The sequence below is a fragment of the Pseudoliparis swirei genome, chromosome 8, assembly GCF_029220125.1.
Source record: "Pseudoliparis swirei isolate HS2019 ecotype Mariana Trench chromosome 8, NWPU_hadal_v1, whole genome shotgun sequence".
Taxonomy (NCBI): Eukaryota; Metazoa; Chordata; class Actinopteri; order Perciformes; family Liparidae; genus Pseudoliparis; species Pseudoliparis swirei.
Genome location: NC_079395.1, coordinates 8,284,679 through 8,303,098, shown reverse-complemented (window position 1 = coordinate 8,303,098; position 18,420 = coordinate 8,284,679). Strand labels below are relative to the sequence as shown.

Genomic DNA, 18,420 nt, shown 5'->3' with positions numbered 1-18,420 from the left:
TGGGATAATCAAGCATTCACTCTCCTCATGTTGAAGGGAAAAAAAGAAAAGGCAGTGTATGGTAATGAGTGGAGGAGGGAGAGCGGGCCGCTGTGCGACTGTCGAGGGCTCATAATCCACAATATCGCTCCGTGGTCACTCCTCCAAAAACGAGTCACGGAAGCGGTGAATACACATTTGAGGAGGATTTACGACTCGGAGGGTTAAGCACTTGTTTTATGACTGGTACGATAATAGGAGATATCAGCCTATTTTTATGCGTGACACTCATAACCGTGAAAACGCCTCTTTTCTTCCTGCAACGGGTTGGCTTATGTCGAGTCATCGAGGTGGGAAATCTCTGCAGAATTTAAAGCGCGATGCATTCAACAAATCTGATAACTGCCTAAATCTAGAAAATTATTTTAAATATTTATGGCAGAGGCACTTTACACTTAACTGGTTTGTCTTCTGTGGAAATATATGTCGTCACACTGAAGGCGGCGATCAGCAAAAATACTGTCGCTGAGCGGGGATGTGTAAGTAGGAGGTTGTGCAAGTGATTCTGTTGCTGAATTAATGCACGAGTCTGGTTTTGAGTGCCTCCAGTGTGTCAGTAAATTTTCTTTGAGTACGCCACTGAAACCCACTGATACACTCGGGCAGAGAGACTTTATCTCCCTCTTCACTCCGCTGTGTCTGGGCCAGGCCATTCTCGCATGATTGACAGACCTCGATCTGGACAGCCAGGATTAAACCTATCAATCACATAAAGCTCGGAGACAAAAAAAAAGAAAGAAAGAAAGTAGAAAAAAATACGGGGCAGTAAATTCAATTGAGAGCACAGGGAGAAAATTGAGGTGAAGAAATATAGAAGGCCATTACCGGCTATAGGGCTGCAGGAAAGTGAGGCCTTGCCGGATTTAGTTTCAGACGACTCCATAAATTCATATCAAATGACTGCAGGAGTGAAATATCAGTGAGGTTACTGTAAACCCTTTGTGATCTTTTAAGGTGGAGTTGTGCTCAGACAAGGGCAGCCTTTACAGGGAAAGTATCAAAGTCCTCGGAACATAAAAAGCTAGTATTTTTAGTATCGCCATAGAGGACATTTTATACAAACAACAACCACAGCAGCATTTCCTGTTTTTTCTCCTGTTGACTTTGCTGTGCACAAAGGTCATGTGTGCGTTTGTGTTTCTATCTGCTGTGGGACCAATACTCACGTTTTATGGTTAGTTCTCCGTAATTGGACACTCCAACCCCTTTGTCTGAGTGGACGATGCAGCGGTAGCGGCCCGAGTCGCCCTTGGTTGTGTTCTCCACATCGAAAGTGCCTATGAAGCGCCGGTTGTTCCAAGGTTTAGTAGATTTCATCGGGGCCTCCCGTCCACCGATGCCCTGTTTGGAACAATGACAAACACACAAGTAAGCCTCCAAAATGGAAAGGTTTAATAAGCAAAGTGACCTGACCTTGTGTGTTTCAGAAACTCTGGTTGAACGTACTTGTTGTCTGTTCTGGGGTACTTTTGTTTGTGTCCTACCATTCCCATCGGTGGCTGATGGTCGGAATACATTTATCACGGAGAAATGCACACACATACACACACACGCACGCACGCACACAAACACACACAGTGGGCCCTCCCCAGCTGTCACCCCTCACAGCAGGCAGATGGGGGACATTTGTTCATTAGAAATATTTCTTCATTACTGTCATCGGGGGACTTCAGTTAATGTTTGTTTTCCAGCTCCTGTGCTAATGAGGACGTGTTTGTTAAAATGATGGAGTACCTGGCAGAGGACCTTTACCCGGCGTCATGCTCCCACTGATCACATGTGTGACAGTGTGCTTAGCAGCAGAGCCGGCAGGGTTAGGTCTGCCAGATGCACTACCTTCGCTGCTCAGAACAAGGTCAATTGAAGACTGCTGAGCAGCTCAGTTGTGCCGGATATAGTACACAGTACCCACAGAGCCCACGTGTATATATAGGTTAAGACCATACTGCAACAATCTGAACCCCCTGTAACACCCTGCATCCCAGACACAGAGGACTCTGGTGAGCAGGTGAACTCTCAAACACAAGCGCACAATGCGATGTGTGAGCGTCTGAGATGGGATTTTCAAATGCTATACACTAAACTACTTATATTTCCTGAAACCAATTTATATTTGATGTATTTTGAAATGAGAAAGTTTGATGTATATTTATATTATTTAACGTCCCTCCATCCCCTATGATATCACTTCTTCACTTAGTTGTTTCATCACATAATTTCTCATTTAAAGCTGTGGTTGAACTACGAAACTGTTCGAGGTCAACTGTCAATTAAAGTGGGCATCTGCTCGCTAATCAGGAAAATGGCTGTGGTGGAACAGCTCCCATTTGGCCCTATGCAATTTGGGGTTGAACATGTTTCAAATAACAAAGTAGTCTTGTCTTCGCTCTTTTTTTAACCAAGCTCTCCCCTGAGCCATTTTGAGCCTTTAAAGAAGCACAACAGTAACAGTGTCTACATTATTATGGGTTGCTCTGTAATGTTGATTCATTACCAATTCTATATATTTTGTAATGGTGTATTTTACTTTGTTTGGTTGATGTTTACCCTCCGGCCTGATTTTACTTGTATAAAGTGTTGATTTGGTAACCATCATGAAAAGCACAGTTATCCCCTTAAACCAGATGCTGATTTTCTCTATTATCATTATCATTAAATGCCAAATGCTACATTTCTAATTTCCACATTTAAAAATGCCTGCAGCCTTCTTAGAAAACAGTAGTACTGCTGATCAGAAGATTACATATTCAGACTGTTCAGTAAGACACATTCATTTCCAGAGGGCACACTTCTAACACAGATTCCACACACTGATCTAGGCTTTAATCTCGAGTGCAAGTAAAGGAAGAAAAACGTATCTCACCTGAAGCCAGAGGCGGAAATTGTCCCTTTTGCGCCCATTGACGGTGCAGTGAAAAGATGCCGTCTGCCCAGCGTTGACCTCCACCCCCTTTATAGTCAGGAAGTGAGGTGTGTTCACTATCAAAACAAATGCAAATATCTATCAGATAGCTGCGGAAAAGTGATATAAGAGGACATGTGGAGGTGCAGTGTACCACGTCACTAAAAAGGATCTGTACTTAATGAGAATGAATCACCAGAACTGGGTGAGAGAGCAGCAGCTCAACGGCTGCATTAAGATCTACGATCCTGTGTCCACAGATTTCACAGTTTCCACTTTGATACTCTCATGCCAAGATCTGCTTGCAAAATTGAAGAACAGAGAGAAATAGGCTTGAATGGAGAGTGCTCTTTATTTCACTATCCGATACCCCTCAGCGCCAGAGGCCGATATCGCTTTGTGAGGAACATCCCGACCATATCCTTGAAATGAGACACCAGAGGCTGATCTCGCACCCAGTTCCTGCTGTTTCCTAACTGCATCTTTTCATTGATTGAGGGGATTTTTCCCTAAAAAATTATTCTCCTCTCCAACTGTGCTCATTACCAGGGTGCACAAAGACTGGGATCGTCCACAGAAAGTAACTTATGTAGAACAGTTTTGATTGGTACCGCGATTCTGCATAGAAAAATAGGGCAATTCAGACGAGCGACCTTGATTCGAAACATAATCAAATCTCTAAAGACTTGGCAAAAGCTAATTCTATCACTTTCATCATCAAGACTTTCACTTCTACTTAATATTTTATAACCTCGTCTTTGAACTACACCACACTTTCTTTATAATGTTGTCCCATCAATCCATCCAGTGCCAAAAAAGACAAATCTATTTTTCTCATCTCTAATGTCTTAATTAAAGGCAGACCACCCTGTGGCATAATCACACCTTTGTGCAAGATGGTTCACATGGTCTTAGAAATAGAAAATTAATTGTCTGTGCTCCACTGAAGAGTTGCTCTGATCACTTTGCTTATCACTCAAAGAAACCCAATTGCCACTGAGCAGGGTATTGATCCACTCACACTTAGGCACATTTAAACATTGATCACATTGCAAGGCCTCATTGATTTACTCAAACACATTCATATGCAACACCAATCGCTATATAAATCCATCTTATTGACATAACATTTGAAGGATTTTCAGCTGCATTCAAATGGTTACCAGGTCATTAGCGCCAAACAACCAGAGTATGATACTTCAGCTATGAGGGCTAAAGTACAAATCAATTGATGAAAACCCGTAGGGTATTGATTTTGACTGTCGAGTGTGAAAACCTCTTAGTATAAACCTAAGGAGTGCCTTATGGACTAACACGACTCTCAGCACTCAAAAGCATAGATATTACGGATCCTGGAGACCCCTCATCCTTGTTTTCCCACGGCAGCATCATATCCCAAAAGCCGAAGCAGAAAAATCTGAATATGCTCGAACATTACATGTTCATTAGCTCTGGAGCACACTCTGGAGTGCTTATATTCAGCAAGGGAAGCAGAAGGCGGAAAATCTGAGAGATGAGATGCTTTACTGAATATGCTTGAGGGAGGAGGAAAATTGGGGAATCCAAACACAAGCAGCAGCAAGCTGCACTGTGCTATTAGTTTTTTGTGCCCCTTTTTTGGCACTATTTCTCCCCATCTCTCAAAAGGGAAAGATTTAACACATCCACACCAACATTAAATCCTGAGCACACTTCAGGCATGTCAACTGTATGCTCATCAATCATCAGGGAGCTAGCGGGAGGGAGGTTTACACTTTGGATTGACTGTAGCAGACTCTTTGAAGGCCTTTTGTTTGAATGGGGGGCCTTGCATAAAACAATGATGCAGGTATTTAGGAGGGTCATGGAAGGGACAGTGAATGTTTGATGATATTCTTTTATGGTGAGGGGGGAAAAAAAGGACTTACTGCACTGGTGGCCCTGGACCACGACGTCTTTGATGGCCAGCAAGCCACGCTGCCCTGAGGTTACGGCTTCAAACACAATCTGAGGAGGAGAGAGGAGACTCATAACACCAATGAGAAATGGCCACATGTCTTCAAATGGCACTTGAGTGAGGTGCACAGAGAAGTCCGGCTCCTGCTAATGCGATCTGCTCTTAGCCGGCCTGCAGCTGGTCACACAGCTGCAGGCCGCTGACATTATTTCCACAATATGTTACAGTTGATAGGTGTTATGACATGCAAGTGTGAAATTAAGTTTGAGCCCTGAGATTAGTACACAGTCTGTGACAAACAGTGTGCCGTGGATGAGACACCGCGGATGTACCATCATCTAATTCTTTCATTTTAGCGGTCCTGCTGATTTTTGCCCTCACATCAACATGTGTAAAATGTAATTGAAGGTGATCTTGTGTGTGCATAGAACTATATTATAAACGTTTACGTTCATATTCCCAATCTCTAAATGTGCATGTTCATTCCCCATAATGCTCTTATAGACTATGACATAGTTTTAAACAATGTCATTTTTGTTAGGAAATGTCTTAGCTGGTAATTAATCTGTAGACTTGTTGCGAAGAAATATCTGCAGTGCTGTCAAATCTTAAGAAATCCAATATGCAAACAGGAAGTGACTGCAGCATCACAAGCTGTGACACAGTCCGAAAACATTTAAATTAGGCTGAATACTTAATCCCCAACTTTGAATATCGTCCCTCAGGCCATAGACTCAGAGTACCTCAGTTCAAGTGCAGGAGTAAAAACAACTTTTTCTCAAGTGCAAAAACATTAATTTGCACGTCTTGAGAATTTTAGATATTGTTTGTGTTGTAGTATTGTATTCTGTATATTGTATGTACAGGGAATACTTGTGTACCTTTTGTTTTGTACTTTGTGTTTTTTAAATCTTGTGCACCTGACTGTATATCAAGTCTCCTGTCTGGGTTGATAACGGGAGGGAATTTATCGACAATCCTTTGTGAATGTAGGTGTGACCATGTTTTATTCACGCAAACATCGGAGACATAAGAGTGTTTCAGGGTTAGCAATATGTATGAAAAAAAAAACAGTTTTAAGTAACTAAGAACTAACATTTCTACCACAATGTTTAGTAATTTTAGGTATTTTTGTAAAAAATTTAATTTGAAAAAATGTAAGTTTACATAATCAAACAGAATTTTGATCAAGTGTCAGTGTCAGTTATATGTTAGCAAGCCAACATGTGTCAGTTGGTTCACTTTGGATTGAAACCATTTCAGCTACTGGGTGAAAATATGTAGTAGCAACTATCAAAATCTCCATGTAAGAAGGCATTCGTGTGGTGCAACCTGTTTTAATTTGTTAATGCATACATATTTAGGAAATGTTTGAAGTTACGAACTGCTGGATAATCCACAGACCCAACTGTCAACTATTTATATGTATCTAGTTCTCCTGACTAGAGCAGATATCTCAGACACAAATAAAAACACCATCTATCTGGATAGATGCCACTAGAAATAAGTGTGAACATATGTGTTGCCTTTAACAGTTGCTCCGTGTCTAGTGTTTCTTGTCCGTCATGGTTGTTGCTATCTCTGACGACCAGCGATCCAAAATGAAGTTCAACATCACTCTATAGTTCTAACATGACACTATTTTAGGGGCCATGTTCGCCTGCAAAACAAATGGTCGTGTACCGACAGAATGTCAGAGTTATGTACTCGCTGGTCTGCTCTGGGGTAAAAAGGGAACCAGAATGCTGGCCCCTTCCCAAACCCAGGGTGTGGTACTAAGACCCATGACACCACACACACTCACAGTACACATGTTTTGCATTCCATCATTCCCGAAATATAAGCCCATGTTGCAGTGTATACTGTATATTAAAGGTTTACCTCAAAATCAAAAGTACACATATTCCCTCTTACCTTTAGTGTTATTTTTTCAATCAGGATTGTTTTAAAGGGACTTGTTAGTTTTGGAGATATCGGCTGTAGGGTCCGCCTTCTCGACAATATAATGGGACTATATGTCATGTGACGTTTGTACAAAGCGACAAAATTATATTTGAAAAACTCACTTGTCGGAACTTTTTACATGAAACTGCTCATAACAAGGTGTGTGGATGATCTTGAGACATTGCAAGTGCCTTTCAGTCCCAAACATCTCAACGGCTCACACCTCACCAACATTTTTTAATAAAACATGTATTATAAAAATAAAAAAAATGTTGTCTCTCTAATGTTCAGCATGTGGTCTCATCCAGACAAGTGTGTTCTGCTAACCATAGCGAGGCTGAACACACATCATCTCTGAGATTCCTTTTGTAGCCCGGGAATATGGAGGCGGAGATAGTTACCATTGTCATCTGGGAGGCAGGATGCCTTCAGATAAGGCTGTCTAATTATACATTTCTTTTTTTGTCTCATGAAATATGAAAGTCAACGTCTTGGATGCCAATTATGGCCTCATTACAGGCTAATTTAAAGGAAATTAAAAGGCCAGCCACTTCATATATCGCCACCAGACAAATGAACTAGCCCCCACTCTCTAATTGAAATCCTTTGTTTGTGCAACAGACATCAGTCAGCCTGCCTAATAGCTGTGATATAATTGATTCTTACATCAATGATGGTGCGGTGCATAATTGGGCCTGACCTACAGACTGAAAATATTCACATGGGACGAAAGCTGTTGATGTCGCAGGAAAGTTCACCGTTCTCATTTGTCAGAGAGACACACAGTGAACTCAACATTGAATGTCTACATCACCTCACTGGCTATCCCTCAGGGACTTGACTAAGTACTCCATTACAACAGGATTGATTAGCTCCGTCATAGCTCGACTGTATTCAAATCAAGATAGATGAGGGTATATTGGTGTTTTTCCTCTTTCATCATATTTTGAGTAGTATGTGCGGAACATATTTCGATACATTACATTTATTGAAAATTCTGGCTTTTGCACAGTGTGCAGCGATTTTTTTAAATGCATGACAATTTCAATTAAAAGTTTTAGGGGATGACCTGACAGAAGAGTAATTATCAAAGGCTGCAACGAAAGGCTCATGATGACTAAAAGCCTTACCAGTAATTAAAAAATAATTTCCAAGTATCAGGTGGCTTCCCTTTGACAATTGCGTAGGTTACCATGCAATTAAAGATACCTATAATTAGTGCCATGTTGTTAATTAGTGACAATATCAAGCATTAGTTTCTCTTTTCTTGACTAAGATCATGAGCATCTTCGCATTTAGCCACGTTGTCAGCTTGGTTGAGGAACAATTACACACAGACAGACCTTCCGCTGGGGTTTGGAAGATAACAGATGCTGGGAACACACTGGAAAGCATTACACATCATTTTTGGCCTAAATGCTCACCCCACTGGTGGAAAACCACGAACGGAATGTCTAAATGTCCAAGCGTCCCTGAACTTCTCTTAACCCTTGTGTTGCCTTCGGGTCATTTTGACCCGATTCAATATTTAACCCTCCTGTCGCCTTCGGGTCAATTTGACCCGATTCAATGTTTAATGTCGGTGTTCTTTCGGGAGTCAACAAACAAACATAAAGTACCTCACACTTAAACTTGGAAAACAATATTAATTCTAATAATTTTCTGGAGATTTTAATAGCTGGGGTCATATTGACCTCAAGGGTAAAATATGTTAGTAAATATAAAGGTAACAGGAGGGTTAAACATTGAATCGGGTCATATTGACCCGAAGGCGACAGGAGGGTGAAACATTGAATCGGGTCAAATTGACCCGAAGGCAACACAAGGGTTAAGAAAAGTAAACAACATTTTTGAAATGTATTTGTTGCAATGACGCAGCGGCTAAAGTCCCGGTGTCTGAACGACGCAAATAAAAGCTGAGCAATATATTACATTTTTTCATTATCACAAGGGGTGAATCCAAACACAAAGAAAACAATGTGACCAGACTGGCTTTGCATCATCATCATTAAGTCACACAAGGGTCACCATCCTCTCTCCAGCCACCCTCTTCTCTCTTTCTTTTGTCCATGTGTCTCTCATTAAGGCTCCTATCTTGCATTCAGCTGAGAGAAGCTCAGCGGTGTCCCTTGTTAACTAAGATGTCAGGCTGGCTCTGAGGAACAAGCAGGAGGACTCCCCTCAGCTCCACTGGGGTACAGCTCTGCCAGGTCATAATGAAATAATTTACCAAGGGAACGTCTCCCATTGGGGGGGGGTTAAGGGGTCTCTCTGCATCAATTAACATCTGGTGGACTCGTGGAACAAGCCCGGCGAAGACTAATAGCCAGGCAAGTGTGAAATCACCTTACCCCTGCCAGCAGTCATGTGCATTGGTAAGTGAAAATGAGTTTTCAAAATTGGAAAAAGAGAACCGTCTCAGATGGAAGGGAGAGAGAACAGATTGCCATGGATACCGAGGTAGCCCCTGAAATCAATAATCGTAGGTGTTTTGAATGGGCTATTGTGCAATTGTTTGGATCTTCTCAAATAATAATTTTGTCTTGCTCCACCAGTGAACAGGATGTAATGACTTTGGCCTGACTATAAAGGCGGCTTACAACGAGCAACCTAGTTTTGTGATGAGACATTATGCAAAAGAGAGCTGGATTCATAAAACATATCCTCACCTGGTAGAAGTTGGGCCAGTAGGTGCTGATGGCCAGTTCCACCTGTCCCCAGGAGCGAGTGGCTGGACCGGACACATTCCAAACAGGCATCCCCATGGGACTGTTGTTTTCTTTGATATAGACATTGAGGTGACCCGGGTGGCTGTTGTCTCGGCCTCCCATATAGTAGTGGAAGGTAACGCAGTGGGTGTCATTCTCCCTCAACTGCGATGTCAGCAGTAAGGCCTTCTGCCCGGCAAAGCGTCCAGATGTGTTCATCATCATGAAGGCTGAACCTGCAACAAGGACAAGACAGTTTAGGATTTGAGCAGACTTTATCCAATCAGCAGTTCACACAGTGTCAGGTTAGGGCTCGAGCTGACTGCCAATCAGAACTTATATTGACGAATGAAGGGATGATCGACGATTGCTTCCCAAGGCAATTCTAACCTACCATCTGGACTAAGATGTTATGAAAGAAATCTTAGAATCTAGATGCATTTAAAGGTGGATCAGCATGACCCTCCTCTGAACACCGTTAATCAGCATGAGTTATAAGTGAATTTTAAATTCTTAAACCATTTTGCCATCTTTTTTCTATCGATCCGACGACAGACATCTCTGGCCTCCACATGTCTGCTCACCAACACTTTGATAGATTAGTTAACATGTGCATAGACTGTAGGCCTATTAAATGGGATTCCTTTACATTTTTACGCTTTGATTGTGGTTTTGCAAATGAAGTTTAAATGTTAAAACCCTCATCGATATGCTCAGAATTTTGAAATTAGCATCTCTATGTATGAACTTTGTTTCAAATGGTCAACTGTAAATTAAAAGCAAATAGCAAATTTGCCCAAGACAGTTCTGCTACTCTACTGTTAAATCCCTGAAAACGGAGCAGATATAACTTGGATCAGTCGATGCTTAGAGGCAGGTGGTAATTAACTTAACAAGAAGACAAAAGTCTGATTTTTACTATCAATCAGGGCCTCAGGTTTAACAGTAACTAAATAAAAGGCCTGAGCTCATAAGAGTATGCAGAGGGCAGGTAAATGACTTGTGCAGACCTTTTCTGTTCATGCTGGGAATACCAGCATGTGATCCTTAATAAGACAAGGCGCTTACCATTGGATTAATAGAAACTCTCTTTTCATTATAAAAAATAAAAACACAAAAAAACGACAAATCTTAAAATCCTTGGTGTTTGAGTTAAGCGTTGACAGAGAGAAGAGAAATGATGAGAAATCAATAAGTTAAAATATATTTGCCAACCAAGCTCCATTTAGATTTTATCGCTTTGGTTCAATATTAAAGGTTAATTTAATTCTCTCCCCACTTGCCAAAAAAAGACAAGTGAGAATTATTGTGTTGGCAAGGATATGCGTAACATATTCTATTTGTCATCATCCTATTTAGCGACGCTCGATAATGAAATCGTAACAGCGTTTGAGACACGGCCAAAAAGACTCTGTTTATGTTGAAATGCATTTTCTTTTGGAAGCGTGGCAATGATTGGAGAGGCACATTTCGCTTAGAGGTGACACAAACAACCTGTTTCGTGAAAGCTCAGCTCTCCTGCGTACGAAGAACAGCCGAACCCCAGCAAATGGGAATTCTTTGTCATTAAATGTAACATCTGGTGATTCTCTCAGATACGTTGTTAAAAAGGGTGAATAACGTTGACTAAAACAGCAGGAATCGGTCCCCGAGTGCGTCAGCCGAGCAGCCTCTCACAAAACCCTATTTGTTTCATCAATGACTCGAGCTTGCCCACTTGTCTTGTTGTGCTGCACTTGTAACGCTCACCAATTCCATCTGTCTCCAGCTTCAGATAACGAGTGGGGGTTCTGTCATGTTTACACAATGAAACAGGAGAAGAGGGAGCAGAGGAGGAGGAGGAGGAGGAGGAGGAGGAGGAGGAGCAGTGAGTTGTGATGACACAGTCAGCCTCCTTGGCTTTGTTTGTGAGGTGGTAGCAACTAGCAAGTTGTTGTTTAAAAAGATCTCAACATGTTTTGGATCGCATGTGTGTCACATTACAGGAGGGGCTGCGTTTTATTATGAACTATTAATTTCTCACCACACAAGCATCAACACAAACCAGTGAAACCATGACATACTGATGGTGAAACTAGGCATCTTAAGTGCACCGAGTAGGGTAAGGGTGTCTCTCGCTTGTCAAGAAAGAAATGACTTGTTTTTAGTCTAACCATTTGCCGGAAATGCCTTTTTGCTACTGAAGCAGTCGTGAATCACCGCAACCGTGAGCGGTCTTACTCATGAGTACATGAGCGGCAAAAATATAAGGTCGATGAGGCCAGTATAGAATACAATACTAGTCATGGGCAGATGGACAGACACGTGACCGCATTATCTCCCCACAGGCCTGGCTGAGATAATAATTGTTAAATTAAAATAAATGAATTACATAGGTAAGCATTAAAGGGTATTGTTGTCCCGTGGAAAACAGTAGTTTGACAAAAATAATTGCAACGAAAGGTTCACTTTCAATTTTTTTATCCCAGAGCTTTCGATTGAGTGTCATGGAGACATGACAGTTGTCCTCAGTGTGGAACTTCAGAAGTACGGAACTGCTTCCATGGCAACTGAGCAGTTCCAATATCCATACTTAGATCACATGATGGAAAATGGAGATATTGCCATGACAACTGAGCAAACTCTATGTGCTAAGGAAGACTGTGAGATGTGTTTGAGGGCCCAGGAAAAAGCTAGTCATGTTTGGTTTATTTGGTAAATAAATACATAATTCAAATAGATTTGCAAAAGTGTTTCAGTGGTTGATGTGAGAATATGTTTTTTTTTTTCAATCATGCCTGGCTGGCTGCGGGTTAATGGCCCCTCTTTGTGGGTTCACGGTAAATTGTGATGAGCCATTTTACAGGATTGTGGCTTTCCTGTGTTGTAGATTGCCCTGCACAGCATGATCACTCTGTTATGATTCACGGTTGTGAGTATTATTCGCTTTTAGTTTATCTGTGATTCAAGTGTTGAGGCTAATTATTTCTGAGGCTATGGAGGAGGTTGTGTAAGGTGCATGTCGAAGGACAGGAGATGAGTCGAGGTTGAGACATTCGTTTGTCCAACCTCAATCGAGGGCCGCGAGGTCTCTTGAATAACCTTCAGCCATCTGCTCAGGTGCCCACAACATTTTGTCTTTTTTCCCCTTTGAGGCGTCAGCAACTCTTGGTGAGATGCGAACTAGCATAAATAATCAGTTGATGAATTGTTCATTTGTAACTCATGTTACAGAGACAAGAGATGTTGGTACCAACCGCTTTCCTCGATGATAACAAAAACCCGCTGTTTACTTCTCCTTTCAAAACAGCCATGTTGTGACAGTGTTTTACAAGAAAAGAATGCACAGCACTGCTCTTGTTTAGTAATTATAGATGAAAATATCAGATCCCTCATGTGGCATTTGTACATTTTTTTACTCATATTTTAATTAAATATGAATAAAACAATAGGTACCCCTTGTACACAGTCAATTCTAGTTTAATAAAAGCTAAATGCAGTGACTGTTAGTATAAAGTGCCATTATCTGATATACATACATGTCAATATTTGAACATGTCCTCTCTACCAGGCACGTTGCAAAACTATAACTATGACACGGTGACCAAATTTGAGGCCTACAAAGGGTCTTGCTTTGGGTCAGTCGACCCGAACACAACAACGGAGAAAAGACTTTCCGCTCCTCATTATTGGCCACCAAGACAACAGGATTTCGAGTGACAGCACGCCGCCTCATCGTGCTGCAATTGTCACCGTCTAAACAAATTCTGAAGACGACAGGGGAACACCTATTTTTCATTCAGTTACTATGCTCTTAGATCCTAATGGCCACCTACTCTGCAGGACCTGCTGCACCAAGACAAGCTAATTAGCCAATGAGACTAAGAGAAAATTATAATGACACTATGTTAGTGCTGTGATAATGTGCTAGTGATGCACACAGGTGTTTCCTCCCCCTATCCTCTTCTTTCTCCATCTCTTGTTCCTTAACAATGCAGTGTTCAAGACCAATTAAAAATAGAGAGCTCTTCGGCACACTCAAGGCCCGTCTCTGCAACTCTGTAAAGGCCAGGCTCTGCTATTGTCTGAGGTATTCAGAGGAACAGATTTATTATTATTCCAATGTAGGCCACCTTCACCTTCCATTACAATGATGGCTGAACATGGAGAACAAGGAGAGACTAGTATAAAAAATGAATTAGTAAAAGATTAAATGTTCCTGTTGCTAGATACAGTACATCTATGATACTGTTCTTCAGAAATGAAGAGCACCCCAATGAAAGAGAACTATATGACTTGTATTAGATATTAATATTGTATCCATTATTAACAAGGGCACTGTGCCTGAATGAGGGCTGTTGCACAGTGCACACTAACCACACATTGATTATCAAACAATATGTTCTCAGAGGTCATAAATGAAAAGGTGTCACAAAAATGTATCACGTTTGGTTGTGATAGGGGTGTTGGAGTGGGTGACCATGAAAATTTGTTACGAACACTGTTTGTTTTTGTTTGCATTTCCTAAGTAATTAATAGGGATGTATCTATACCTCTTTTGTCAGACCAAGTACAATCAATTTGAGTATTTGTCGATACAGAATCCCTGTTTGAGAACTTAATAATACCATTAAAGTTGATATGATAACTTTGAAAACATATTTTTATCAGATGTTCCACAATTTCTGACTAACAAATCACATATACACAAAATGATGATGTTGTATTGGACATTTTAACATTCCACTTTGTGTTTTCCTGATGCTTACAGAGCATAGTTTGCAGTTGGGATGTTAATAATTAACCATTTAACCCTTCAAGAAGTGAAACGGTTAAAAGAAATATCTAAAATAATTAAAAGCTGAGCGAAACTCAGATGTGTGGCTTATTACTTAAAGGAGGAAATAAATTCAACTTAGTTGGTCCTCTTTCTCATTCTGGTGACTTTTGTTTTGAGTTTTATAAGTTTATCGACCAAAGTTACATAGCGGCAAATTAGTTGAGCACTTGAGATTACGGGGAAATTGTGTAAAAAAAAAAATAGATCTTCAAAATATATATGAAGTTCTGGGTTGTGACACTAACAATTAATTTCCAATCTCTCAATTTCAGTGAAAGTGTTTTTGTTTTTTAAAGGAGAGTGTTGGGATTACATATATTGTATCTGTAAAGAGTTAAATAAAGACACCAGAGAGCTGCATGATATCTGATGAATTGCATTAAATGATGCTATATTTGTCAGCATCTGTTGGAGGGGAATACTACACAAATAATTTTGAATGTAGAGCTAGAAACACATGAGCTTACCAGACCCTTGTAACCCACTCCCCACCTCGGCTGTATTTGCAGCTACTAACATAACACAACAACAAACAAGACAGAGTAGGTTTTGGTCGATACAAAAATGTGTGTAATAAAAAGGAACACACTTCTGGTTCTGCTTCATCGGTTCTGCTACATCTCTTAACAATCTATAGTGTGTGTACAAATGTTATTTAACCAAAACCTCACCAATAGGCTGCTTAAAAAAATACATTAATGTGGTATAATCTTTGGCAGTCAATGTATATGTAAATAAATGATTTAGATGATGAATACTTTTTAGCAATTGTCAATGCACAAATATTCATGTTCAGCTGGACATAAATATTCCAAAATAACAGCATCAGGGGTTTAATGGTCTAATGAGCCGTTCAGATATAGTCCAGGAGAAGACGTCCATTGGGTTCATCCTTTCACCCGTCAGCTCATTTGCATTGGCAGAGCAGGTGGGAGTTGGTCACAGAGCTTGTGTCAGTCCTGGTGACAAACCAGTAATCACTAAAGAACCAAATACTCTTGATGGTTTTTATCTTAAACCGGATGATTCAGACTGGTATTTCTATCCAAACAATAGGTATTGTGCATTAGAGTAAATGTTACTCCTCTGACATTATCCTGAAGAAACAGGCACAAAATAGATGACCATAATCCATCCCAAGACTCACAAGAGTGATACAGAGTATGACCTCCTTCATTTATGAAACAATTAAACTCAAACTTAGAAATGATAGCTTTTTAGGATTACAACAATGCGACAAAACCACATTCTAATTTCCTGTCATAAAGTCTCATGTCTTGTCTTTTCTTTGTTGCTAATCATTGTAGAGAGCAGGAGGAGGATTGGGGTTAGGAGAGAAGTCGACGGAGAACAGTGACCTCAGACAAACGTTACATGAATCCTATGAACCATTTCCGACGACATGTATGTTTCTTTGTTTGACTGGGAATGAAACGCCATGAAGACCCTACTTAAAAAAAGACTGGCATCCAATGTGTAAATATGAATTTCCTTCAAGACACATTATTGTTGAGACTCCGCCCACTCCTCCTCTCTACCGCCATCTGCCTGATGGATCATGGAGGTCTCCATCGTGGAATATGTCTACTATGAACTATTCATACACTGTCACATTCATTGAATGTATTTAAACTCTAAATCTGTCCTTCTGTACACATTACATCTTTTGCACCTGTCCATCCTGGAGAGGGATCCTCCTCTGTTGCTCTCCTGAAGGTTTCTTCCCTTTTTTTCCCCCTGAAGGGTTATTTGGGAGTTTTTCCTGGTCCGATGCGAGGTTTTGGGGCAGGGATGTCTATGTGTACAGATTGTAAAGCACTCCGAGACAAATTTGTAATTTGTGAAATTGGGCTATACAAATAAACTGAATTGAATTGAATGATTGCACAAATAACACATAAGTTATCCATATAAATACACAGTAGGAAATGCAGTGTGATATAATTTAGTCCCTACAATGACGGTACCATCTAATCCCACTCATCAAAGTTCATAAACTGAAAGTATTTAGATGAATTATCAGTTGATTGATGGTCTGAGCAGAGGATATAATTTGCAATAATGACTAGCGCTCATTATTTCTCCTCCACTTAGGTCCTGAACTCTGTGGAAATCATTATGTGGGGGAAATCAGAATGAAGGGGCACTCTTTAAACCCAAACCCTCCAGGTCTCATTTGCTAATAAAATTCACAGAGGTCACCACCGCAGAAAAGCACGGACGCCGCTTCGGAAATGTCAATGAAGACAGGGCTATTCTCAATGTCTGCCACCAATCAAAAACCCTCTCGCTGTGAGGGGTTAGGCTGTTAATGTGAACAGCCGTGGCCTCCACTCAATTTCCCCAGAACTTTCCCTGTGTCCTTTGAAACATGAAAGGGTTCTGATAAAGTAACACTGAATAAGTTTGGGCTCTCCATATGAAGGACCTGCCAGGTTTCTTTGATGATGTCAAACAGATTCACCCAAACCAATTCATCATGCAACACGTCTCAGCCCTGTCATTTGAGTCAGGTGGAACAGCTGACCCTTATTATGTTCCATGACAGCATCCTTTGTGGCTGTGTGTCAATCAACAGCTATTCTTCATGGCTTATTACGTCATCAAAATATGCAGTTTGCTCTATTAGCGGTCCACTGCAGTAAACGGGTCATACAATGGCACATTTGCCCGATACAGACCGATTACACGACAGAGCACGTTCATGCGAGTCACATAGCTGCATTATAAGCCTAAATTGTACATACCGTTCACGCTAATGGGAAAAGATACAGCATGCACATATTGTGTCCTCCATCATGACAGTACAGTGTGTTGTCATAATCCCTTTTATAGTTGAGGTTGCAAACCCGTCTCCTCAGACTTTTTAAGCCCACAAACATGCTATATTGAAAAACTGCAGTCCCCAGGAATTAAGTCAGGGATTGATCAGGCGTTGTTATTTGCTGTTCGGTTTCATGCCCTAATCATATCATAGGGTTTCTCCTTAACCTCACAACCTTGCCTACAGCGTGCAAGGTGTGATTTTCACACAAAGTTGCGAATGGCTCAAAAGCAATTAGCTTATTTTTCAGAAGACGGGGCCCCTCCCTCCTCAACAGCAAATCCCATCATTTGCTCATGGGATTTTAAATTCTGATTACATTTCTGACGTCCTTCAGTCAATGGCTGTTCTCTCCTCATATTTTAAGTGGCTAGCCTCCTCCTCTTCGATTGGAACAGCACACAGAGCGTCGTAAACACCGAGCAAGGTGGAGGGGCTTTGTCAATTCATTACCTCCGGATTGAAATGTTTTAAAAAGGTGTAGGGTTTGACTTTTCAAAATGATTTGTCTTATCAATATGCAGCAACCACACTCGAACAAAGGGCACCCTTCTGGGTTCAAGAGTGAGCTGCATTTGCATGAATGCATTATGAATATGACAAGAAATAAGCAGAAAGAGAGAAGATGCCCGTTACCCTATGATGAAGAACCTCATTCTGAGAATCCTTCAGTATTGTCGAGGCGTCACTATCGACCAAGGACGTGCTATCAAAACAAAGACACCATGCAACAGTAAAACTAAAATATTTCTCGCCCACAACATACTTAGAGCACACATTAAGAATACAACAATAAGTGATTTAGCCGCAGCTGCTTTTGCTATTGTGCCGAGCATAATACAAAACCCCTAATTAATCTCAGTTAGAAGACCTTCTTTCTCCTCCCCCTCTTGCCATTATTCCCCAGAACGAGTCCCAGAGGAGAGTCAGAGAGCAGCAGCCCACTGCTGGCAACAGCCACGACACCATCGAGAAGCGGCACAGTAAAAGCAGCTTCTTCCTTCTTAGTGGCAGCTGGACAGTTCGGCACCACACTGCAAAACCTCACCAGGAAAGCGTCATCCATTGTTCTCTCAAACCACCATGTTGGTGAAATGATAACAACAAAGAGAGTTGGGTGAAAACTTTGAGAAATCTGTATTTTTGATACATAGTGAAGTCATTTTCTCATCAAATAATATGCAATCCAAGCCAACATCTGACACCGGCTCCATTCTCCAAGGCTGAATGAGTGTTGTTTTGGCTCAA

At 41.0% G+C, this 18,420-nt stretch overlaps 1 protein-coding gene across 2 annotated transcripts in view; it reads right to left on the bottom strand.

The window, feature by feature from the left end:
* LOC130198165 (receptor-type tyrosine-protein phosphatase mu-like) overlaps window positions 1–18,420 on the bottom strand; it is a 143,340-nt gene that overhangs the window by 84,893 nt on the left and 40,027 nt on the right. For both annotated transcript variants that reach the window (XM_056421281.1, XM_056421282.1), the window contains exons 3-6: window positions 9,491–9,765; window positions 4,849–4,927; window positions 2,903–3,018; window positions 1,206–1,380 (exon numbers count right to left, since the gene is read on the bottom strand). In XM_056421281.1, the coding sequence (XP_056277256.1) occupies window positions 1,206–1,380; window positions 2,903–3,018; window positions 4,849–4,927; window positions 9,491–9,765 (645 nt within the window). The remainder of the gene's footprint in view (window positions 1–1,205; window positions 1,381–2,902; window positions 3,019–4,848; window positions 4,928–9,490; window positions 9,766–18,420) is intronic.